The 25,988-nt window shown below is 40.6% G+C and overlaps 2 protein-coding genes and 1 pseudogene across 4 annotated transcripts; 1 reads left to right on the forward strand and 2 right to left on the reverse strand.

Annotated features, from left to right (window-relative positions):
* The first annotated feature begins 2,328 nt into the window (after positions 1-2,328).
* Positions 2,329-6,575, forward strand: LOC148697566 (uncharacterized). Of its 3 annotated transcripts, none has more exons than XM_088692713.1 (3): positions 2,329-2,448; positions 3,935-4,232; positions 4,976-6,575. In XM_088692713.1, exons 2-3 carry the CDS (start codon positions 3,978-3,980, stop codon positions 6,140-6,142), a joined length of 1,422 nt encoding a protein of 473 aa, XP_088548839.1. In that variant the 5' UTR covers positions 2,329-2,448; positions 3,935-3,977; the 3' UTR covers positions 6,143-6,575. The 3 variants fall into 3 exon arrangements, with proteins under 3 accessions (XP_088548839.1, XP_088548841.1, XP_088548840.1); XM_088692715.1 differs by having other exon boundaries at positions 2,442-2,538; XM_088692714.1 differs by lacking the exon at positions 2,329-2,448 and having other exon boundaries at positions 2,548-4,232.
* Positions 6,576-14,353: 7,778 nt separating this feature from the next.
* Positions 14,354-15,459, reverse strand: LOC137728394 (uncharacterized; annotated as a pseudogene).
* Positions 15,460-20,980: 5,521 nt separating this feature from the next.
* LOC137722606 (protein OCTOPUS) lies at positions 20,981-23,526 on the reverse strand. The gene has a single exon (XM_068461650.2). The coding sequence runs from the start codon at positions 23,197-23,199 to the stop codon at positions 21,076-21,078; it is 2,124 nt and encodes a 707-aa protein (XP_068317751.2). The 5' UTR covers positions 23,200-23,526; the 3' UTR covers positions 20,981-21,075.
* Positions 23,527-25,988: the final 2,462 nt, after the last annotated feature.

Consider the following 25,988-nt stretch of genomic DNA (forward strand, 5'->3'; position numbering starts at 1 on the left):
TGTCAGTGATGAAAATTTTCAAAATCATTCGGACGAAATTGAAATTTCAAGTTCATGCACCCTTAAAAAAAAAAAAAAAAAAAAAAAAAAAAAAACTAAAAACATGAAGCTATTTAATCATGTAATTGTCATCATAAAACTTAAATTGTTTGGCAATTTATTAGCATTGCGAACTTGAAGTGTTAGTCTGTTTAACCTACATAATCTTTCATGGATGATCCATGGATAGATTTTCAGTGCAGTACACGTGTTATATTATAGGAGCATTCTGACATAAGTGTCTCGTTTTTTTAACGGGAAGGGATCATCTCCGGATCCCTTCCACCTAATTATCCTCATCAAACAATCTGGACCCTTGAAATTTGATCCAACAACTAAAGTTATTATAACTTTTAAAGTTGGCCTATGTTTTTTTAGCTTTGGATCAAATTTCAAAGAGCCGGATTGTTTGATGAGAAGGATTAGATAAAAGAGATTCGGAGATGATTACTTTCCTTTTTTAATTTCGTTAATTTAACATTTGTTTCTTTTAAGATATTTTAGTTAAACATTTTCATACAATTTTGATGATTAATTTCATTTTATTAGAGGTTCAATTTTACACGTTTTTTTTAATAATATTTATTTTAGTGAGTTAAATAAAATGTTCAAAACTCATTATCATGTACATAAACATAGTAAAGGTACGTATGATTGTATGATTTGTTTGATTATCTATGATATGGGTAGATTTTGTTCTACGATACATTTGAATTTCTAGTACATTTTGTTCTTAGTACATTTAGAATCTAAATGTACTAAAAGTCTGTATGTTTATTTTTAAATATATCATAAGTTTTAAATAAATTTTTATATAACAAACATAACTGAAATAAAAAGTTATTTCTTTGTTTTTTGAGTGATAATGAGAAATTAGTTAAATTAATATTTTTAATAGAAAAAACCACGAATTTAAAATTTCCAGATTGTAGGAAATTAGTTGTTTATCTAACTTTAGTAGATATATATATATATATATTTTTTTTTTTCTTTGAAAACTTCAATAGATATATATTAAATAAATAGAAAAATGTTGAGTTGACAATTGATCAAAGCATTTTAATCAAATTTTATAAAGTAACAGATGTTTAAGAGGGTGTATTGAATTATGATTTTGAAGGATTTTATTCTTTTAAAAAATCTAAGGGTACTCAATCATGATTTTAAGTAATTATTCAATCATGATTTTAAGTAATTCTTCAATCATGATTTTAAGTAAGCTCATTTGGACGTGCTTTTAAAATGCTCAAAGCGCTTTTGATGAAAATATTTTTAGAACCAATCTTTAGTAAAGATACAAGTAAATCTTAAAAAAACACTTAAAGTGCGTCATGAAAGAAACACATAACTGGTACTTCTTGCAAGTGCTTTTGGAACCCAAAAATATTTTCTATAAAAACACTTTCGGTCATTTTAAAGGTACATCCAAACGAACCCATTCTCTGAAATTCAATGTGTATTCAAATCAAGATTTTACGATAGTTTATTAAAATCTTTAGAAATAGGGGTGTGTTTTAAAGAAATTTATAACATTCTAGATGTATTCAATTAGGAATTTGTTTAAAGATTATTAAAAAACTGAGGAATTTGAGGGAAATTGAGAGATTTCATAGTGTATTTTAAGCATTCACAAAGCTCACCTCTCATCCTGAGATTTCAAGAGAATTGAATAAAAAATTTACATAGAATCTCTACAAATTAATTAAAGTCTATAAAATTATCTCTTGGAATCCTAATTGAATACACCCTTCTTAGTCTATACAAGTTGGAAAAAAAAATGTAGGGGATTCTAATTACTCCTATAATATAAGTGGAAGAATATTGGGAAATATATCCTAAAAGTGAAACATATCAACTATATCTTCCACCTATATTATAATAGTAACAAATTATGCTTCAACTACATATAAAAGTTTCTTGTTCTTTAGTTCTCTCCTCTCGATTCTTTTTATGATTTTATTATATTATTATTTTACTTTTGTTGCAATTCTAAATTAGTTGCTAATGTGATTATGTAAATCTTTTAGGATTCTGTAACATTTGTTAGATAGTTTTCTAGTTGTAATGTATTACTTGAAAGACACGAATTTTTCTTTCTTTACTACTATAAATAAAAATACGGGATGAGAAATCATCACCGTAGAATCACCGAATCCTCTCTTGTCTTTGTCTTTACCGCAGGCACCTTTCCCCCTTTTTACTGTTAGTAAAATAGACCTACAACAATTTTTTTTATTTTTTCATCCCAATAGATATGATATATTAAATGCAAAATTAGCCATCAACATCGCTTGCTTTCCTCAATGTGATTTTCTCTTTTTAATTTTTTCTCCAGGGACCACAGGAGCAAACCAGAATCCACAAGTTTCCAGAGTCCGGACCCGTCCTATCTACCCGGCTCTCCCAAAGGTACATTTTTACCCCTACACTCACTCTTCCTTTTTTCTAGAGAGTTTCTCCAAATCCCATTAATGGCGGTCGCCACCTGAAGCGACCGAGGTCAGTCCTCCTCCATCCTTCTATGCATAAACCTTTTTTCCATCTGAACCCAAAACTACTAAACACTTCAGTAGAAAAACCCAACCATTAATTAGTGTAATGCTGTAAGTTTGATTAATTAGAACTTGACGAAGATGCAAATTCCATTGCTAAAGTTACCCACTTTAGGGTTTTGGGTGTTGCTCTTGTCAGCAAATGGCTGCTGGAGGTTCTGTTTGGTTCGACGGACAATGGGTCGGAATATTTTCCCTGGAAATGTTCATTTTTGAAGTTTCCTGGGAAATTGAAAGATCTTGAATCTCGATCGAAATTCCATTTTTGTGCTGACGTATTTTCTGTTTGCAATTGTAGTGTTAACTTTTTTTATGCATGTCTGGCAAGTTCAAATTCTTTGCTTTTTTGGGGGCAGAAAATTAAAATGTGTTTGGTTTTTGTATCAAAATTCAGGAATTTATTATGTTGTTTTAACTTTTATAGTAAGTCAGATGGCAAAAATGCCATTAAATTCATGTTTCGTGTAGAAGTTTTTTGTTGGTGTCAGTGATAATGACATTTCTGTTCTCAGCATTCCAAACACTAGGATGAGAATGTTGGATGCCGTTAGTTTCTAAAAACCATATTGAAGAGGATGGGTTTAGAATTCCTGGGTTCGGTTTGGCGAAATAAAACCCATTGGACACGAGCATTGTGCTCGGACAAAGGGTCTCAAACAGTAAGAATATGAATGCTGAGTGTGTAACTGATGGGGGCTTTTTACGGCTATAGTTTCCTAATTGGATGAGATCCCATGAGTTCGGAGCTGACTTTGTCGAATTTCTTGTTACGCATATTTTTGCTCACTATTGTAGGATTAGGTTGATTAGAACTAGGTACGATGCCAGAGCGAGCACTTGTGCTCATTAGCTTGATATGCATTGTTGGTTCATCCTCTAACAACTTAAGGTTAGCTTAAGCTTTTGATGCCCAGTGGTAGTTTAACAGTGTGAATCAATATTGATGACTTTGGACTAGGGGAACTCCGAGCGTTGTTGTCTCTTTTGTTTCTGAAGAAGTTGTCTCTTGTTCTTCTGGATGGAAGTCTTCCCTCCTGGATGAATGGTCTTCAACCTAGGTTTAAGGAGGGTTGAGGAAGTCAGATCAGGGTAGAGCACTTGAGTTTTCAAGTTTTCTTTACCTTCTTTCTGAGTTCTCGATCTAGTCATGGTTTTCAATGTGTAGAGGTCCCATGATAGTAGACAGCCAATGTTTAGTGCTAAATTTGACGTTTTTACATTCCTTAAACAAAATAGAGTACTGGACTCTAGGTTTGAAATTTTGTTATTTGTTTACCATCTACTGCTACATTGAGTATAAGCTAGAAAGCGGCACCTGATAATGGTGAGAAAATTTTGTACAGGGCTTGATTAGGATTTGAAGGATAACATCATAAAATTGCTAAAATGGCTCCTTCAAGAAGTCGTGGTCATGACAATCAAGAGAGTGCTAAGAAAGCTTCTTTTCCAATGGGGGACCAGCTGCAAAAATGGAAATCACCTTTTGGCCTCTATGCTGATTCTGACATGTTGGTGTGGTTGAAAGGACTTGCACTGGACCCTTGTGACCAGAAAGCATCTCCTGATTCAGCTCGACAACTATGGAATCAGAGTCTTAAAGTGCGGAAATTCTTGCTTCTTGGTAATGCCGAATCTCCTCGGGTACGTTCAATACAACATTAGTATTTTTTTTCTTAATCTCATTGCATTGTTGTCTTAGTGATAAATGTGTATTTGTTAATTTGACTGAACCATTTACCATATTAGTATGCTGGGATAATGAACAATAGTTGGGTTACATCCTAATAAATGTAAATTTGATTCTACATGCTGGGTTCTCTACTGATGGTGAGAAGCCCAATCAAGTTGTATACTGTATTGCACTAGTGATAAGACTGGTTATCCTGTTACATACCTGTGATCTACCAGTTTTATGCTAACATATCATATCTTTTCGCTCGATCTGAAAAGCAACTTATCCTGGATGTCAAGCATACCTTAGGAGCATTTCTTCAAATATCTAACCTTGACTTGACCCATCATCTAACTCATAGTCGACTCATCATCGTGTTTCGTTGTCTTAAAAGTTATCTCAAATAACGTCATATTCTTGATAAGCTCTTCCACAATCATTACTGGAAGGAGAGGGCTATTGAGCTAGCTTATTGCTGGACGTAAATTTGTTTCTTCTACTTAATGACATAACACTACTCAAGTGAAACGTTTTGGTATCCAAATTTCAAAACGTTTCACCCTTGCTTACAATTGGTGATAATTTATCTAATTTTGAGTTGTTTTCTTTGTATTTTAAGGCATTTGCCAGTTCAGAAGTTATCTCTTACCATGAACTTCGTTCTTCAGCCCCAATCTTATGAAAACGACCTTTCCTCCCTTTTTTTATACAGAGAAAGCGAACACTTGATCAGTTCCTAAAAGTTAGTAAGTTAGCCGAAGTTTCTCGATTGCATCCTGAGAAATCTGATGTCCATAGTGTCAAAAGATTGATTACAGGGCATTCCGTCTCATGCTTAACCCATGCAAATGCCAACAATGGAATTTCCAAACCACAGCTTCTCTCTAGCTCTCACGGTTCCGGAAGTTTGTTAACATCTGAAGATGAATATCAAGGGAAGCCAGGTTCAACATATTTGACCTCTATGGATATGGAAAACTATGGTGCATCTTGCAAGGATAATTCTGCCTCTCCTTTATTTGATACAGATGAATCGAACAATGGTCTGAACACATTGAATCCCAAAAACTTGAAATTCTCTGATGCAACTTTTGCGAATGTCAATGATACAGCCAATAGCTCAGATTCTCCAAGTTTAGAAGAGAATAGTACAGAACTTGAACGTGCGTTGAGGTGTATGATTTTTAGTGATGATTATCTTCCAAGATGTATTCCTGTGAGAGATTTTGATGGTTCAGTTCACCATTCAGATTCATCCAGGTCAATAGAGCAAAATCTGAAACTTCGAGAAGCGGTGAGATTACTATTTACAGATGGTAGTCTTCCGATATCTGTTGTTCCGACTGGTCCTTGTTTTCAGGCGGACATCCCAGAATGGACAGGTGCAGTAAATAGGAAAACTCTTTATGGTGGTGGTGATTCAGCAGCGTTAAAGTGGTTGGGCACACGAACGTGGCCCATTAAAGGAAAAAGTGCAGGAACCACAGTGAAAGCACTTGGGAAAGGGAGATCCAACTCTTGTTCTTGCATATCTCCAGGATCTGTTGGTTGTGTTAAACTCCACATTCATGAACAAAGACTCCTCTTGCAATTCGAACTTGGTCCTGCCTTCCGGAGTTGGAAGTTTGACGAAATGGGAGAATTTGTCTCAAAGTCATGGACATCAACTGAACAGCAGAATTTTGAATCTCTTGTGAAAGTGAATCCACTATCAAATGAAGCAAGTTTTTGGAAGATCGCCTATAAGCGTTTCCCTTCCAAGTCTCGGAAGAGCATTTTGAATTACTACTATAACGTGTACATCCCTAGGCGTATGAGCCTCCAGACTAGGACCTCCCGTGATAAAATTGACAGCGACGATGATGAGGCGGAAGAGTAACAGACGTAGCTGTAAAGATGTAAATCTATAGGGGTAGCTTGACGTTGGCTCTGTATATACTTGTCCCTTCAGGTTTAGCTCCAGGGCAATTTTGAAGACTGATCAGAGCTATTTTGGGTTCATAGAACCTTACACCAAAATGCAAAGCAATTTTGATACTCAGCTACATCTGTTTTGCTTTCTTATGAACTTGTTTCCTGTAATCTTTCTGTATTTAGTTGTCTCATATCTTCTCAGTATTGTTTCCCATGGAACGTATGGGGTAGTGGTCAAGTTTTCTGATACCAAGTCATGCTCTAATTTTGACCTGCTTAGGGCTCGTTTGGTAACCTTGTGTTTAGTTTTTAGTTTTCATTTTTCGTATGATAGATAGAGGAAAATATGTGGGAGAAAGGATGAATGAACAAGGGTGAAGAAAATATGGCGGAAGAAATGCGAAAGGAATGTGTAGAGAATGGAACACACAATGAAAACTGAAAGCGAAACTGAAAATAATTTTAAGTTGTTTCACTCCTTCCTCGCAAGTTCATTTCATCATTCTCCATACCTTAATGTTTTTCATATGCTTTCCATGTATCTGTAGCATAATTGAAAATTAAAATGTAAACACGAGTTGATTATCAAAAAGACCGTTAATTCATTGTATTGGATGGTTTTGAAAATTAAAATGTAAACACGAAATGGTTATCAAAAAGACCGTTAATTCATTGTATTGGATGGTTTTATTGTACGCTAACTAGTTTATTAGTCGCATTGCGGTAAACCAATAAAGGAAAGCCCTCTTGTTCTATAAGCACCACTGTCATTAAACTGTACAAAAACATATAGACAGATTCGATAAAAGCATTAAGAGCCGTAGCCGTTTATTTATTTGCTACAATTGATCGATCAAACAACTTTAGTTTTAATTGATTTTTTGTAGAGATTATCTTTAGAGGTTTATAGTTTTCGATTATAAATACGACGTTCTGTGAATCAGCCACTAATTAAATTAAGGAAGAATTCCTCCTTAATCTCGAGGTGCCAAACATTGTCATTATAAATCTCCGTAAGGACAATCTATAAAATAAAATAAAATAAAATCAATTAAAACTAAAATCTTTTACTCAATCAATTGTTGCAAACTGATTCTTTTAGGCAGTTAATTGCAATTTTACGACTCGTTTTTTCTATTTGTTACAGTTGACTAAACGAACTAGGTTGTAATTAATTACGTTGTACTTTATAATATGAACGGTCATATGATCATAATCACGAAGTTTTGTGAATCTGTGGGTAAACTACAAAGAATTTGGAGTAGGAACTCTTACTCATCTTCGAGTAGCCAAGTGCTATTCCTCTAAAGTTACCCTTCCTCTTACAAGAATGCCGATCTTTTTCTACCCACTTCCAAGTTTTTTCAAGATGGCAAAAGCTTTTGTAAGAAGGCCGAATTGGGTTAGAGATGAAGATGAACCTTCGTGCTTGGCATGAGTATCCGTTAGATCATTGGACTAAAAGTCAAATATTTTAGCCCGGAAAATTTAGCTTTTAGCCCAGAAATAGCTTTTCTGCTCCAACCGTTTTAGCCTAAAATTTTAGGTCGGGATTATTAAATAATGAACTTAGGCTATTTTTTTTGTTAAATTATATTTAAAAAAAAAATAAATATGGAGACTATCGTAAATTAATTTTATGAACATTTTAATCTAAAAAAATTTAAATTCCGATAAATATTGGGTGGAGTCCACTCCGATTTATAGGCTAAATTTTGGGGGGAATTTGGCCTTAGTTTAGCATTTAGCATTTAACCCAAATTTTCTCCTTGGGTTGGAGTGGGTTTGGAGGGAAATTTTGGGAAGTAATTTAGCTTTTAGCCCACCATTGGAGTTGGTCTTAAGGAAGATGGTGCTACTGGCAATTACCAAGACACAACGAGTTTTGGAATCGTGTCCTGAATTGTTTAAAGCATCAACACCTCATTGGTGGACGAAAAGCCACGAACCTTCAACGCCATTTATACCAAGACCATGAACAAGCCAGTTTGGTGGGCTGGATGAGATAGGTTGTAACCCAATTAAAACGGACTTAAGTTCAGTTTGTTATTTGTTGTGCCAAAATGTGATATGGATAGAATTGGACATGATGAGTTAAGAATCCACAATAGATGAGTTATTTAATATATCCTTATACATGAGTTACAATTTTTGTCATATAAGGCCTTGCCAATCAAATCTCATCCCTAAGGCCCAATTTCATTCAACCCACCAAACGACTACCAATTTATTTAGTTATGGATTTCTTTGAGAAGCGGGCTTATACCTTTATTTCTATATGATCGTCTTGTTGGAAAATCTTAGTATTTTATCATTATTTGGGTTTGTTTGTTAGTTTAGGTATATGAGTGTAATTCATCTGAATTAGGGTTTTTAGGTTTTGCTCTCTATAAATATAGCTTATAGTTTAATATGAATGACATGTTAGTCACGATGTAACCTCTTGAGGTTAAGCCGTTTTGACATTCTTATTTGTTTAGGGGTGTGATATCCACACACCTCAATTTACTTCTCACACACCCTTTAAATTTTTGGCCATCAGATCAGATGAATTGAAGAAGATCAATGGACAAAAATTATCAAAGGGTGTGTGAGAAGTAAAATGAGGTGTGTGGATAACACACCCCTTTGTTTAATAATAATCTTATTATTTTGTAATCTTGTTCTTCCTGCACTCTGATATCAACTCATCCGCAGAAAGGGACTATTAGAGTACAATAGGTACGATTCCTCTGCCTTCTGCCGATTCCCCTCGTCCTTGCAGTCGAGTCCCTTCTATGGGAATTCCTCTTCCCGTGCCTCTTTCTTTGCACGGATTCATGGTTTGGTGAATCCGGTTTTGGAAGGGATGCTTGAACAAAGTAGCAGTCAGTGAATCAAGTGAAAGTGAAAGGAGTGGCAGTGTGAAGTGGTGAATTTGTCCCTTCATAATTTTTTTTCTTCATGTGCATAATTATATACGTCAACTAATCGATCTTTATTTAATCCATGCCTATGTCGAAAAAGCGTTGTTATATTTACGGTCATTGATAAGCCTAAAATAAACCTTTTGCATTGTTTCATGCTTGAAACATCTTCAAGATTGTCTTAAGTGACATAAATCTTTGGTCGTTCAAGTGGCAAGATCGCAAACGGATAGTGTTCCAACTGTTAATCTTGGCGATTATTTTGAAGAACATGTGACCTCAACGTTATTGCAAGGGTCTCCGGGACGTGATAAGCAAAAAGGAAGCAAAGAAAAATGGAAGATGCATGATAATTGAGCTTTTGGAATTGAAAAATTAGTTCAAAATAGTGATGACAACTAGGCGGATAGGGAATTACACTCCTGAAATTTCAGGAATTGGACTCCTTGGAGGTGTATTTGGATTCCTAGAAAAAAGTGTTCACCTTTTTTTTTTTTTTTTTTTTTTTTTTTTTTTTGAACACCAGCTACCATATCATAAAAGGCCTACAAAGAGGCAAACATTCATACAATAAACAAGCAGTGACAAGGGGTAAACCACAAAGACCCCTCCACCAAGTAGAGGCGTCACCCCCAGCACCACCATATCCAACTTAATGAGGACAAGGTAGTCCGTCATTATTCAAAACAAAGACCAACGAAGATGGGGGCCTAACGACCCAAACGACATCACACATCTCCGTAAAACCAACCGATGCAATCTTGTGAGCCACGCCATTAGCAGAACGGGGCACCCAAGACTATCGGCAATCAAGGAACTTTCCCCCCAGCTGTTTAACCCGAGCCAGCACCGGGAAAGCCTCCCAACTACCCCTAGACAGCGAGCTAGATAAACATTTAATCGCTTCAAGGGAGTCCGACTCCAGAATAACATACCTTACTCCCAACTCTTCTCCAAGCTGGCACCCGTGCAACAGCGCATAAGCCTCCGCTGCTGCAGCAGAAGGAGCAGTGATAGCATACCGCGCTGCAGCCACGAACTTTCTCTCCATGTCCCGCGCAATCAATCCAACAAATCCCATCTTTGAGGCCTTGGACCAACTAGCATCCACATTAATCTTCACAAAAGGAGAGGCCGGAGCACACCACCGCGCAACCTGGGTATCGCTCCTACCGTCGCCCCCTCCCCTAACCCCCGCCATTGCCATAACACCAAAAAACGAGCTCATAGCCGCAGAAACATCAACCAATACTTTTAATGGGTTAACGGACACCCCTTTGAAAACAAAATCACAACGAGCCTTCCATATACACCAACAGGTAAAAACAATATAAGATTTTCTCCACAAAGTGTCTCTAGAGTTGCAAAAATTCGGAGAGAATACCTCCTGAATCCAGTCCAGCCAGGAAGGGAGAGAAAGGCGATCCATTTTATAACCCAAAGCCCCTCCAAACCAAATTGGCTCAACCCAATGGCAAGAAAGGAAAATGTGCTCAATGGTTTCGTCATGGCAGCAGCAAATAGGACAAGTAGAGGCCAGCGAGGACCATCGTCGGAACAGGGCTTCCCGAGTAGGAAGACAATTATGCACTGTGAGCCACAAGAAATGTCGCAACTTGGGAGGCACCTCTAGCTTCCAAATTCCCTTCCAAAACGCCTTGGGAACCCCACGAACAGAAGGCCGACGCTTGTCCCTCCTAGCCAGTGATCTACCTTGCAACCATCTATATCCCGACTTGACCAAGTAAGAACCATTCTTACTCAAATCCCAGATAAGCCTATCATTCCGACTTAGATCCCCAAGAGGCGTCTCCTCAATAGCCTGCATAGTCTCCCCCGAAATGAAAGGCTGTAAAAAGCTCAGATTCCACCGCCCCGACTCCGGACAGATAAGCGCACTGACCCTTAAACTGGGAGTAACCGCAACCTGGCCAACCGGCACCGGATGTCCAAGGGGCAAGGATGGAAGCCACCTATCCTGCCACACCCGCACCTCCTGACCACCCAAAATCTGCCAATGGGAGCCCTCCTTGATCACCTCCCTGCCACAGATGAGGCTGCTCCACGCCCAAGAAGCCCAACCACCTTTCTTCGCATCCCATATCGAGCAATGGGGAAAATACCGGGCTTTAATCACCTTAGCCCACAGCGAGTCCGGTTCCGTGATTAAACGCCAACACTGTTTAGCGAGCAGAGCATCATTAAATTCCTGAAAGTTTCTGAAGCCTAAACCACCCATGTCTTTTGGCAAACCCAACACCTCCTTTGAGACCCAATGAATCTTTTGGGCTCCCTCCTTGCAACCCCACCAAAACCCAGCCACCAACGCATCCAATTCCTGACAAACGGCGGCAGGGAATTTGAAAATACACATTGGGTACGCCGGAATTGCTTGGATAACAGCCTTAATTAAAACCTCTTTACCGGCACGGGATAGAGTACTTTGTTTCCACCCTTGTAGCTTTTCCATTACTCTTCCTTTCACATAAGCAAGACCACGCTTTTTTGACCGGCCCCAAATAGCAGGGACTCCCAAATATGTCCCCGGATTGATTACCACCGCCATACCAAGGGCATTCCCCATCTGATCAGCATTCACCTTCGGAACATTTGCCCCAAAGAAAACACTGGATTTCTCCAAATTAACCTTCTGCCCAGACGCCACACAAAATTTGTCCAGCATATGTCTCAAATTCCTGCAGTTTTTCACATCTGCCCGCAAAAACAGAAGGGTATCATCCGCAAAGAAGAGATGAGAAATCACGGGTCTGGAACCACCAATCTTAACACCCTCCAACCTACCTTGGTCCACCGCACCCTGAATCAGTTTGGAAAGAACTTCCCCCACCAAAATAAATAAATAAGGAGAAAGAGGATCCCCCTGACGGAGACCCCGCGAGGGAACAAAAGACTCTCCAGCCTGCCCATTTAGGAGAACAGCGAACTTCACAGACGAAATACAACCATTAATTAGCGATCTCCAACTACTGCTGAACCCCATTCTTTCCATTACCGCATCCAAAAAATCCCATTCAACCCTATCATACGCCTTCTGCATATCCAACTTAATCCCCATTTCAAATCTGTTCCTGGCTTTCCTTCCCTTCAGATAATGAAACATCTCATGGGCAATACCAATGCAATCCTGAATTTGTCTACCCGCCACAAAAGCATTCTGAGAAGGAGATATGATTTTAGGCAATAATACCTTCAACCGGTTAGCAAGAATCTTTGACAAAATTTTGTACGAATAGTTGCACAGGCTGATAGGCCTGAACTGTGACACAAATTCTGGATTAGGGACTTTGGGAATCAGTACTATATGAGTCTGATTTATCAAACTCGAACCAGCGACATCCTGAAGCAACTCTCTGACCAGAGCCGAAACATCTTCCTTCACAATCTCCCAGTATGTTTGATAGAAGATCCCCTGGAAACCATCGGGGCCGGGAGCCTTAAGACCTCCCATATTCCCAGCAGCCTCCTTTATCTCATCCTCCGTAACCGGTGCAGTTAGCGCCTCATTCATTTTTGCCGAGACCGAGGGATTAATGCAATCTAGCAGCGACCCCCAGGTACGATCCCCTGCCGAGCTAAAAACTGAAGTGAAATGATTATCCACCAAATGGCGCACCTGAGACGGACTTTCCACCCAGTTCCCATTCTTTGCCCTAAGCTTCACAATCTTATTTCTCCTATGCCTCTGAAGGGTTGAAGAATGACAAAACTGAGTGTTTGCATCCCCCTCCCTCAACCATTTTACCCTCGATCGCTGACACCAGTAACTCTCCTCTTGGAGTCTTAACTCATCAATCTGCCGAGATATCTCCCTTATCTCAACATAGTTTGGACCCCAGTCACGCTGGAGTGAATCTAACTGGGAAAGAAGATCATGGATCCTGCCACCCCGGCGCTTAAATTTAGTACGATTCCACCTGCTCAAGTGATAACGACAGTCGTTCAAAGATCTCACCCACCTATTCACAGGGCTACCATGATGCCGCCGATCCCAACACTTTTCCACCAAATTCCTGCACTCATCCTCCGAGGCCTAAAACGCCTCAAACCTGAACATCTTCCTTCCTTTCTGCCCTTCAGAGCTAGAACTAAGAACAATTGGGCAGTGATCCGAGGCTAAAACCGTTTCATGCATAACATGGGAGTTCGGCCAAAGTTGCTGCCACTTCTCATTCGCCATGACCCTGTCTAATCGCTCCTCCACCCAATCCCCTTTTCTCAACCCTCTCCACGTGAATGTCGGCCCATTGAAACCCAAGTCCATCAACTGAGAGGAAGACAGAAACTCTTCTAAGAATCTTGGTCTGTTGTACAATACCTCAACTCCTCCAGACTTCTCATGATCCCACAGGAATTCATTGAAATCCCCGCCACAAATCCACGGTATGTCCGTGGGGGTAAAGTGGTTAACCATCCATTCCCAAAACAGACTTTTCTCAACTCTATACGACGTTCCGTACACTCCCGTGATCCGACTCCACTGCATTTGCCCTTTAATTCTCATCACAGCATCAATAATATGCTTGGACGAAAAGATAACATTAACCTCCAGATTGTCCTCCCACCATAAACTCAACCCTCCAGAAAAACCAATTGGCGAAACATCGAAGCCATGTAAATAACCCAATCGCCTCCTCACACCTAGAATTCTATGATCTTTCATCTTAGTCTTAGATAAAAAGATCATAGAGGGTCTCTTTTTGCGAATAAGCCCATGGAGAGCCCTGACTGTCGTGTCCGACCCTAGCCCACGACAGTTCCAAAAGATATAACACATGGCTGGCCTGCGGCTGTTGAAGGCCAGCCGCCACCACCCCGAGCCAACTTGCCCGCCTTCCTTGTCACCATCATTCCTTTAGCAATATCCGACCCCCCTTCCATCACTTCCTGTCCTCCAAGATTCTCACTTATTTCTTCCTTATCTTCACCCGTCGTACGGACCGCTCGTTCCACCGATAGTTCTCCTTCCTTGCAGTTTAACCTCCTCCCTGTCTCTGCCACCCTGCCTTGGTAGTTCTCCTCCGTATCCGGGCCCTTGAGTTTCTTCTGTGGAGCTTGAGTTAGCACCATATCCTGTGCTTCCCCACTTCTTTTACTACCCCATAATGGGTCATCACCCTGGGCGGACAGAATGTTATTGCCCCCTTGGAACTCGCCCGACCTTCCTTCACCCACTGTTTTGATGCTTTCCATTTCAGAGCAGGAAGACGTATCCTCTGCCTCCACCCGCATTCTTCTACGCCATTTTTTTTTCATGTGCCACCAGTCTTTGATGCTCCCCCTGACTCCATGGTTTGATTACACTTCATTCCTTGAACATTTGAAATCCGTAAACTACCTTGATTCTGTGCACACATGATGCCCGGTCCGCGCACCGCCCCAGCCTGCCGGCGTCCCCCCCTGCCCACACACTCCACTCTCGTCGATATCACCACCTCCCTTACCGGCGGTGTCTTAATCCATTCTCCATACGCCACCTCCCCATCTCCAGACACCTCAACGGAACATTCTGTATTGATATGCCCAATCCGTCCACACTTGTAGCAGAAATCTTGAAGCCGCTCATACCGAAATTCCACCCAGATTTCCTTATTTGAATCCCTTCGAATCCAGCATCCCTTGAATAAGGGCTTCTCTGTATCAACTAAGATTCTGACTCGCACAAAACCACGAGCATGTCCGGGATCCTCCATGGCTATAAATTTCCCAGCCTCTTTGGTTACACGCTGCACGTTGTCGATAGAAGCTAAGCCAGCGGAATTCCCCTTATTTGAACCCAAAATGGAACAGCATCCAGCTCCAGCTCCTCTAAAGCGAGCTCCGGAGGCCATTTCACGACAGAAAACACCTTCTTCATTACTGCCCAGGGAACCTGCTCAAGGATTTTTGAAGCTACATTTTCATCTTTGACCGAAATAATAAAGACATTCTCCCTTACCCATTTTATTTCCACCTCACCCAATTCCTTCCAAGCCGCTCTGAGAATATTCCTGACTCCCCACTTGTTCAATGGTTTCGGCGTAAGGACTTTCCCAACCAATTTAACTCCCTGCTCCATGGTTGATAACTCCAGTGTTTGGTTCAGTTGAACCACCAGTTCATCCACCCCACTTTTCGCCATCACAAAGTAACAATAATGCCCCACTCGCCCAACCTGAGACGAAGAGAAACCTTGACTTTCTGGGAACAACCTCAGAACCCACAAATAAGCCACCCAGTATACCAACTGATTTCTTTCTTCAATTCGGCCAATTTGGCTACATATCACTAGTATCCTCATAAATGCATCCAATCGACCCAATTTATTTCTAGTACACCAAACTTGTTGGGAAGGACCCCCTATTTGCCAAGCTACCATGGTCCAGTCGACCTCGTAATTAATACCAGATTGCCTCCTTGGCATTTTCCCTATAACTCCCCACCCACCTAAACTCCTCCCAGTCACTAAAACCCCCACCCCCCAACCAGAATGGATCAAAATGATCGCCCCCACTAAAACCACACCAGCAATCCCAACCACCCTCGAAATGGAAACGTCAAACTAGAAAAGCCCCACCCCTTTCCACCCACTGACCCTGCCCCCTCAAACCCAGACTGACAGAAATTAAACCTCCAACCCGATTCAAAGTACCCCTCCCAACACCTCTCGAAGAGAGAGACACCCTAGTTTGAGAAAACCTACCCCACCCCAGTCGCCCTCGAAGAGAGATTTACCCTAGATTAAGAAAACCCAACCCCTTACCGTCACCCTAAGCCCTTACATCACCCATCCTACTACCTACCAGCTGACAGATCCACCATCCCCCAAGCGAACCACAACAACAGAGACCCCCAAGCGCACAGATCCCACAATCCCAAATTGACAGAAGTAAAACCCCCAACCAGATCAACACCACAGCCTCTGCAACCCTCGTGAAGTAAAACAAACTAATTTGAAAAGCCCCAATCCCTTTCCGTCACCCTAGGCCCTGTCACTCCAAGTCTTCCAGCTTCCAGAGACTCCGTTACCCTTCACCCCAAGAGCTTGACCTGAAAAGCACAGATCACACTAACGAACACTAACCTTTAACCACACGCACAGAGGCGGAACTCACGAAGGAGCAAGAACTCTCACACCCGGAGAGAAAACATTCACCTTTTGTACAAAAACTACCATATTGTTTTTCAAGTCCTTACAGGGGAGGTGTATTTGAATCGTGTCCTGTCCTCCAATTGAACTCCTTATATTATAAGTGTATGTAATAGAGTTAGGCAAGTTTTGGATCAAATTCGGAATATTCAAATACATTCTAATTCCCATCCGATTCTTGTTGGATTTTTATGGATTTCATAATTTTGGTTTCAGTTTTCAATCAGATAATATATTTTAGAACTTTTCTGTTGGGAGTTGGTGGGAATAAGATTTGAAAGTATATTGAATATTTGGGCTTAGTAAAATTGGCTGAAGTCGTGTGCTCCTTCGAATGCACACAAGTTCAAACATTTTCTCTTTAATTTTGATGAATTTAGTGTAATTATCGCTTATGTAAAATAAGAGTATTTGTTATGATCAATTATGTGGAAAAACTAGATGTTGTGTATATGCAAGTAGACTTTTTCAAAGTAAGGCTCTTTATGTACTTTGTTCCACTTTACGATGTAACGTTAATTTTCTTGTGAATATTATAAAACGTTGTGCTAAAAATATGAGGTGGTAGAAAATTCATGAAGAATCTCACTCACTTTCGTGAGAGTCTCTTTAGCATATTTTCCATAGAAGAAAAAAGAATCAGTCATTAACAAAGGAAGATTACATGAACCCCAAGGCTGAGGTTTAAGACAAATATTTTTGAAGAAACAATATTATCTACACTAAGGGGTGAGGGAGTGCACTAAATCTCACAATGAACTAGCAATAATGTAGTTTAAATTTATCTTTGACGAGAATTGAACTTAAAACTTTTCATATTTAAGACAAATATTGTTGAACAAAATCTCAGTAAGATAATAAAGGCAAGTAATTCAGAGGCAAACACGGCCCCGAGGCTGAGTTGCAGACAGACAATAGTAGCCTACAACCGTTGACAAACAAGTCCAACCATGACCTTAAACAAATCACTATCTGCCTCATTTCCCCATTGAGGCCATTGGATTATGAGCCTCCTCCCCTCTTTTTTCTTTCCTTCCCTCCTTTTATCTCCTCCATGAAGAAGCATGTCGGGATGTTTTTATGGCAACCTTTTGACTCTTGAGGCAAATTGTGGATCATGGAAGCTTTTACATACCCAAAAAAAGGAGAAAGAATAGTCGCGACGACTTAGTTCGAGTGATATTCTAATTTAAATTAGATAAAAACGATTGAGATTTTAACTAGGATGCAAATGGAGCACGTTAGTTTGAGCAATATTTTAATTTAATCTAAACTGCGGATATGAGGATTCAACTTTTGTCTACAAAAGGAAGCACATTAGTTATTTAACCTACACTACGAGAAGATAGATTCGAACTTGAGTGTTAAAGGAGCAGACTGATCTAGCTAACTTAAGAATGCATGAGTGGCTGAAATCGAAAAATGTTGATTGATTTGATTCCTTCAAACATGGTGGGGTGACCCCATTGGGGAGAAAGAAATGAGTAAGAATCTCAAATTTTGAGGGACAATAATTGCTAAGATTGGTTCATGTGTTTGACAATGGGGATTTGGGTCGATCAAATGATCCAAAATGTCTTTACATTATGTTGAGTTTTGCGGTCAAAGTTTCATTTCCTTTGCCTTTTACTCACAGTGTTATAATGGACAACGAATTTATAGGCTTTTGTTTTTTTCTCGACTTCGCACTTTTGCTTGGTTTCTTCACAAGCTCACTTTTCACTTTATATTCCGGTCAATATTGCATGAAATATCCTACTTTGTTCATATATCCGCAAGATGAACACCATAGAGAAGGTCACTTTATTACTTCTTGATTTTAAATTAATCTTGGTCTTTATTTTTTTTTTGGTTAAACAACTAATTTATTAAAGATAAAACACATTAATACAAAGTGAGGCTAATCCGAAGACAGTCCACAACACAGTAAAAGTGCAACCTATTACAAAAGTAAAGAAACAAGCCTCAAAAGTGAGTCCAAATTAAAGCTAAACTGAAAACCCTAAATTTGGAAACGAGAATCAACCGCTTCCACAAAAACAGCTGCACCACCATCGCCAAGCCGCCGCCACTGGTAAGAAGAACCATCAAATTGAAAGGATGAGTGGAAAATGGGGGTGGACAAGCCATCCATGCAAAAAGCGCTCCAATAATCCTACCAAATAATGCAAAATGCACTTTAGCAACCACCGAACTCCAAGGCACTCCTCCAATCGAAGCCCATGGAAAAGCATGAGGAGCCGAATAGACGAACCAAGTGGGCAGGAGCACAACAATTTGGGAAGGAAAAAACATGGAACTATGATCTGCAACAAGATTGCTAAACATTGAGACAAAGCTCAAAGAAATTGAGACAAAACTCAAGAAAAATGAGACAAACTCAAAGCAAAACAATCAGAGAAAAAGAAAAGGAAGAAGATGGGGTTTAGGGAAGAAGGAGAAGGGGAAAAAGGAAGGAGAAGATAGGGTTGCTACTGACCCTACCCAAGAGGCAGCAGAAGATGAGCTTGATTTGGAGGTTCTGGGTTTGGGGAAATGGCGTGTTCTTGATCTAATTAAATTGTTTTGGTTATTTGCAGTATGGCACGAATCATCGATGCGGTGCGAGTTATACGTTACTATAGTTGCAGTGAGAAAACTCTTGATATTTGGTAATACGTTTGTGTCTTAAGTTCGTTACTAGTCTCATTTCGATCCAATTTTTTTTTCTTTCGGAGTTTTGTCAAATTTGCCTATTTGTGAGTCACATGCAAATGTGAAAATGACGTAGTACGAAGCAAAAGAATTACAAACGTAAATCATTGCATGAACCAAAATTACTGGAATCCACTAGTTCGATAGAAATCCGAAAATAAATGACATTAATTAGACGAAAATCGAAAAAATCGATTTTTATTACAGAACACAATTTTGGAGATTAAAATGGTATCGGATGGTTAAATTCATCTTATGCCATAACAAAGTGATGATTCTGAACACAACGCCGTTCCCCTTCCGAAAAGATATCATAGGCCCAAATCGGATTTCGAACACCAAATCTACAATTTCTCGTTGCATCCTTTTGTTTTTCGACGGTCCATTTCCTCTTCAATCCACTCGGCCATTTGTTCTACATCAGAAAAGGACTGAAATTGGTAACGAGGTTAATTATATGTATATTATTAAGAGTTTCCTAACTACAAGAGTAAAGATTAAATACATAAATCACACCACATGTATAATTTCTGCAATTTAGCCATGTGTTATTGTTCTTGCATTTTTGAAATGAAAGAGCAACATGTGCCAGTGCCAGTGCCAGTGCCACCGAACTAATCATAAAATAAACTCTGTTCAAACACACCAAGTTAAAATAAACTCTGTTCAAACACACCAAGTCAATATGTGGCAGCAACCGACCAATCATTTCATATTCCATTAAAATATGTAAATTCCGTAAACATATTTCTTACTTTTTCAGGCAATTTTTATGTGTGAAGCCTGGTTTTGGAAGTTTTTCTGCATCTGCATTTACAGGCTTCTTTCCTTTTTAGGCAATTTTTGTGTAATTAAATCATCCTAAATCTCATAATCCAAATGGCACCAAATTTGAATTAACGCGTAGAGTGAGATTAGTGCAATATTAAAGAAAGATTAGCGGAAGCAAGGATTCTGGTGTGAGAAAAAATGCATGTGGAAGGCAAATGCTCTGCCAACGCAGATAACGAGACGTTTGAAGAGAGAAGCAAACATTTCAGCAGTGAAGGGGGTCCAGAGCCAACACAAAAGAGCAACATTGAGCGCGCGCTCTCTCTCTCTCTCTCTCTCTCTCTCTCTCTGAGAGTGGGGTCAAAATGAGGCTCTTTCTGCATTTGAATGAGACTCTACCTAACCACGTATGCTATTGTGTCAGTATTCTAAATCAATGATACGCTGCAATTTATTCTAAACTTTTCTCACGTGGCAGCATTTGGTTTGAGATACAGACGCAGTGGTACTCGAGTATAAGTTTGTCCTCCGTTTCACAACGATGGTTTTCTACATTCCATCCAACAGTAACTGTCATGACATACATGCTAGTAGTAAGCTATGTTCAATGGGAAAGTCGAAGAGACCTATATGCACCACCGGAATACAACGTTATGTGTGAAAGTCAATACGTATGACAATGACATTGTGTTATTGTTTTGGAATGCTCTCGCTATTCGCCTATTGTGTATAGTCGTTTCCGCTCAATGGGGACGGAGGCTACTACTGTATGGGCCACAGCAGAAACCCTTGGGACAACTAGCAAAACCAGGAGACTGAAGCCGTCGGCATACATGGTTACTGTTTTCCCTACAATGCACAAGATGCCAAAGAACACAGGAAAACACATTCTGCAAACTCCTCAGCCCTCAAAGGCTTAAAATCTTCCCCAATCAGCCAATAATGCTCAAGACAACAAGCAAACGAACAAATACTGGTCCTTGCTAACTCCTAACAGGCCCGGCACATCCCTTCTCTTTCGGAGATTCTCACCGCCTATCTCCGAAGATATATCCCGCCTCTTTCCATCTCTCACGTCACGTGATGTGTCTCCGATTGGATTAAATAGCCGAAATTTACAAGTTGCACACATTAATTAAGACACTAATTAACTATGATTAAAGGCGAACGAAAAACACCGAACTGTTGTTATTTGAGTAATTGAAGCAAGTAAATCGCTAATCACATGAAGAAAAAAAAGAAGGAACACTTCAAATTTTTTATCCCACCAACCAACAAGAATGCATTAGGCAATGTGTGGTTTTACACAAGAAATGCAGCAAATGAACAACATGAACTTTAAAGCCAAAAGAAACAACACCTCATCCATTCACTCATCGTTCAATACAATTTCAGTACGCTTCTGGCAATCGAATGAGCATGGCTGGACCTGCTTTTCCCGACTCCGCCGCTCCTCCAGCTGCTTCTCATCGGAGTCAAATAAAACCTCAGCATTCCGTTTTCAATATGGTTCGGAGAATACCTCGCGCTCCGGTTCCGTTCCAGCACAACCTGATCCTCTTTTTTCTTCCTCCCGGCAGTCCCATTTCCAAACCCGTTTGCCTCCACGACAGGAACCCCGCCATTGCTCTTCCTCATGCTCCCAAATGCACCGCCACCGAAACCGCCATACCCATGAGAACCATTCCTCCAACTAGCACTACTATTACTCCTCATAATCTTGGGGTTAAAGCCCTTGGCTTCCCCATTCCTCTCACCACCACCGCTGCCGCCTCTGAGCTCCGGCCACGACTCCGAATAAGACCGCTCCACGCCGTTTGATCTAACACTACTATACCTATCATCGTCCTCATCTTTGTTCCCACCCCTCCTGTGTATAAAACTCCATATATTCCACGCCTTGCCCCACCTCCTAGACTTTTTACACCCTTTATTCCTCTCCCCATTTCCCACCACCGAACCCGTATCTCCGCCGCCCCGAAACGACGCCATATCAAAGCTCTCAGAGCAGTCATCCCTCAGAGAATTCGAGTTGTAAAATTCCCTCAGATCTCTGTCATCAGGAACAGTCGTGGGCGACACCTTGGCGTTGGCATTGGCATTCGAAACCGACTTCATTTCATCAATCTCCGCCACCACCGCCGCCGCAGTCTTCCTAATGGAGTTGGACCGGTCGAGGCTCTTCCTCCGCCGAGAAGAGGAGTCCGAATAGTAGTCCCGGGTCTGGGCCGACCCGCCCGGAACTGTTTCCTCTTCAATCGAATTCTTAGGCGGCTCCTCCACCGGAATCTCAGCGTCGCATCTCGCCACGTGGACCACTGGAGCGTCCTCCACCACCGAGAGCATCGTTGGCATCCTCGGAAACGTTCTTCCGATGAGGTACCCGTCCCACGAGGCCCGAGGCTCGTCAAAGGAGTATCTCGGGTTGTCGAACGATATCCGACCCGCGTCCAATGACATCCGACCCGCGTCCAGCGACATCCGACCCACGTCTAGCGAAAACCTCGGATCCGTGTCGCAGGAGCGCCGGCCGAAGCCGTAATCGGCAATCTCCGACTGAGTTTCTCTGAACTGTCTCCCGATTGGCTTCTCCACCAGCAATGTGGCCGATCCGCCGCCGTTCCGCCGCTTCTTCAGCTTTTGTTTCTGCCTCCATTTCTGTAATTTCTTGCTGAAAACCGAAGCTGCTGACCAGAAGCTTCCCGCAATCTCCTTAAGGTCTCGCTTCTTCGTCTGAGAATCAAGATCTATGTGATCTTTCATTGGTTTCAACTCCTCTTCTTCGAATTGCTCCGGCACTGGCTGCGGTGGTTGAAAGTCTTCCTCCTCCTCCTCTACAATTTCAGGAACTCTGTCTTCTGTTACATTTGGGACAATTGCATCGTCACAAATTTCAATTCCGAAGTCCTCGCCGCCACTAAACTGGTTCTCGTCCTCTTCGGCTTTGTCCTCCTCTTCCTCCTTGGCCTCGATGACCGGACCCCGGAAGCTGGAAGAAGACCCACCCAAATTCCGGGTCTCGACCTCAACGTCAGTGGGCGGTGCTTCCTTCTTGTTGGGATTGCGGCCGTCGTCTTGGTGAAAGAGTGTCCACAGAGTGTTCCGAACGTCGCAGGACTTCCTCTGCGGCTCAAACACGCCAGAGAAGCCCTCGTTTTTAGAGGCAGAGAAAGACTTGGTTCGTCGGAGCTCCGGGAAAAATGAGGTGGGTCGATTTTTATTGGAAGAGGAGGCCCCACCACCGCCAATGGGGGGCTTGAAAATGGCCTTAAGCGCGGCTGCGGCGGTGGAGGAAGTAGGGGGCTTTCGAGAAATTGAAGAGGAAGAAGAGGTTGTTGAAGGTTCCAACTCGGCAAGGCGTTCGCAGAGGCATGAGGGGCAGAAGCCCGTGAAATGCTCTTCCGGGTGTCGGGCGCAGGATGTAGAGGGTCGTTGGGCCTGAGGCGGCTGCGGCGGTTGTAGCGTTGGAGGCGGCGGTGCTGCTGCTTCTCCGCTGGGATTCATAACCGGTGGCGGTGCTCTGCGTTGTTGCCCACTTTGCTGCTGCTGCTCATGTTACGAGAGTGAAGCAGAGAAGAAGGAGAAGAGTGGCTCTTTCTTTTTGGCTCCAACGGGGAGAGAGAGAGAGAGAGAGAGAGAGAGAGAGAGAGAGAGAGAGAGTGAGAGTGAGAGACTGGGGAGTGAGAAGCACAAAAGGAGAAATAAATGAAATGAAAGTATTTATTTTTCATTTTTCATTTTCTGTGGGGGTTTTTAATTAATTTTTTCTGGGGGCACTCGCTGGTGAAAGGACAATTACGGGCCTACTGAATCCTTAATCGAGGTCAGTAAAAGGGGATATAGGGGTGTGTTTGGCAAGTGGGTTTTTTAACTTGTTTCGGAAGGCTTCAGATTTACATGTTTACTTGTCCACTCTCTACCATATACTACTATATACCTCTATTCACAATGTATTATTGCAAAATCATTTCTTTTGATTTTAATTTCTCATTAAGAATACGATATTTTAAAACCACTCTAATTTATAACATAACGCAAATTGTAAAATTTTAATACGGCCAACCACTCTCTCCAGTATTATGTCAATATTTAGAGATACGGGTCAGCAATCTATTACTTGTTGCCAACTTACATCTTATACTTTTACAACAAATTAATTACAATAGTTTTTCGCATAAGACTTTTTTTTTTTTTTTTGATTAAAAAAAAACATTTAAATTAAATAGTCATCACAATTACAACTAGTTTTCATACAATCAAACAAGAAAGCTCGATGAGCTACATTCCGAAGAGATTCTGATTCGCCCCAAATATGAAGATTATTATGGTGAAAGCCAGTACTTGTAACATCATCCTTTAGAAAATTACCTTCTCTAAACACATGTGACCATGAAATAAAATCAAAGAAGTTTGCAACATCCTTGATATCATCAATGACATCCTAAGGCGCCAAGAACTAATGCACGATCCCACAACAGCATCAATCACTAGCTTCGAATCACCCTTCGCACAAATTTTCTTAAATCCTTTGCTCCTTGCAATCCAAAGTGCATCCCGTTGAAAGTGTAATTACAAGTTGAAAATATATAATGCAAGTTGCTTTCAAAATTTCTCGACGTAGCATTTTCGTATTCTTCAAAACATTGCAAAATTAAATCTGCAATGCAAGAATGTGAAAAGTTAAAGTTAAATCGGTCAATTATTCGAAAAATGTTTTGTCAAATGTCACCCGACTGACCCTAAACTTCTTAAACACTCAGTTAGCATTAATCAAATTCCTAATTAAGTTATTAGCAAAATAAGAGGATTGAGGTGCCCCAAATTGGTTGGCTTTTTCCCTTTCCCTTGCTAATAATCTCTGTTTTTCTTTTCTTAATATATTTTTATATTAAAAATTCGTAAGAACGCTTTGGATTTTCAAAGATTCCTGTCGATTGAGAAAAGCAAAAGCAAACCCACGCCAGCCCAAAACGAGAGAGATAGAGCGCTGCTGCCTGCTGTTGCTCTCTTTCTCACATTTCGCTTTCTTTCCTTCTTTCTTTCTCTCTTTCTTTCTTTCTTTCTTTTCCTCCTTTTTCTTTTTCCTGTTTCGGGTTCTTTTTGTTTTTCGGCTTTTCTCTTTTTTTTTTCCCTCCCAAAATACCTTCCCATCGATCGTATTCTCTGTTTGGCACTCTGGCATTCGCTTTCCTTTCCCACTTGGATTCATTTTTCTCACCAACCAAACAAAAACCAAAACAAAAGCAAACAAAATGATGGGTTGCACTCTCCAAACAGTACAGCTCAAAGCCCCTCTTGCAGATTCAGCCCTTGTCATGTTGCACATTCATCACCTGTCATACTCACACTAACATACAAAGTTACAAACGGAGACAGAATCACACCTAAGCAAATGTCAAGCGGGAAACGGGGACGTCAAGATGATAGTGTCTCAAATTAAATAATGCAATGAATAAAACTTCAACTTTTTTGTTGATATCAGAGCAAGTTGATCCAAGTGTGAAACCTAACGTCAGGAGTGCTCTACGTCACTCAATTTATCCATGTGTAAGGTTTAAATGACCTCACATGCAAGAGGATGTGTTGACAATGTAAATCTCATGTCGAGAAATTAAGGAATGTTGTTCCTCCTTATGAAGATGGCTAATCCCCACATCACCAAACGGTCATAGTAAAACCTCAACCTTTTTTCAGCAAGAAGGTTAAAGCATGTGGCTACACATGATAAAATTTTGGACACCATTGTTTTGGCGTTTGTATTTACAACAAAGAGAGACAAAACAAATATCTCAACCCAAATGTTAACCAGCAGGGTAAACAATGCCAAGATGATGATATCTCAAACTAGTCCTGCAATATTATTAAAAAAATTTAAAACCTGTGACGACACGATAGGTTCAGAACAAAGTTACTTTGGTGTTAATTATGTCCTCTAAATTAAACAAACTTTGGCCACATTCAATTAATTGATGAGAGCATGCATGCATCTTATATTCAGAATATGACGTCCTACAAATCTTTCTGTATTTGTGTAAAGAAATGGGGACTCAAGCTATTGGCCTGCCTTTATAAGTTTGGCAAAAGAGTTTGCATGTATTCGTGCCCTAATGTTTGCCTGCCTCTGCCTGCTGCCTGCTGCCTGCACGCCGCTGCTGCACACATAGATTCTCAGAGGGTCTCTCTCTCGGACTCTCATCTAACACAAAAACGGAACCACTCGAGAGGATGGTGAAAGCCTTCGGTTCCCTATACATTTTCTCCAAAAGGACAATCTGCTTTTCCAATTATTTACT

The sequence above is a fragment of the Pyrus communis genome, chromosome 4 (assembly GCF_041283825.1).
Source record: "Pyrus communis isolate YQ-2024b chromosome 4, ASM4128382v1, whole genome shotgun sequence".
Taxonomy (NCBI): domain Eukaryota; kingdom Viridiplantae; phylum Streptophyta; class Magnoliopsida; order Rosales; family Rosaceae; genus Pyrus; species Pyrus communis.

Bases quoted from the DNA above. Each gene is read 5' to 3' on its own strand.
- LOC148697566 (XM_088692713.1), top strand. From the start codon at position 3,978: ATGGCTCCTTCAAGAAGTCGTGGTCATGACAATCAAGAGAGTGCTAAG. The intron at 4,233-4,975 runs GTACGTTCAATA...TTTTTTATACAG, and splicing joins GTAATGCCGAATCTCCTCGG to AGAAAGCGAACACTTGATCA.
- LOC137722606 (XM_068461650.2), bottom strand. From the start codon at position 23,199: ATGAATCCCAGCGGAGAAGCAGCAGCACCGCCGCCTCCAACGCTACAA.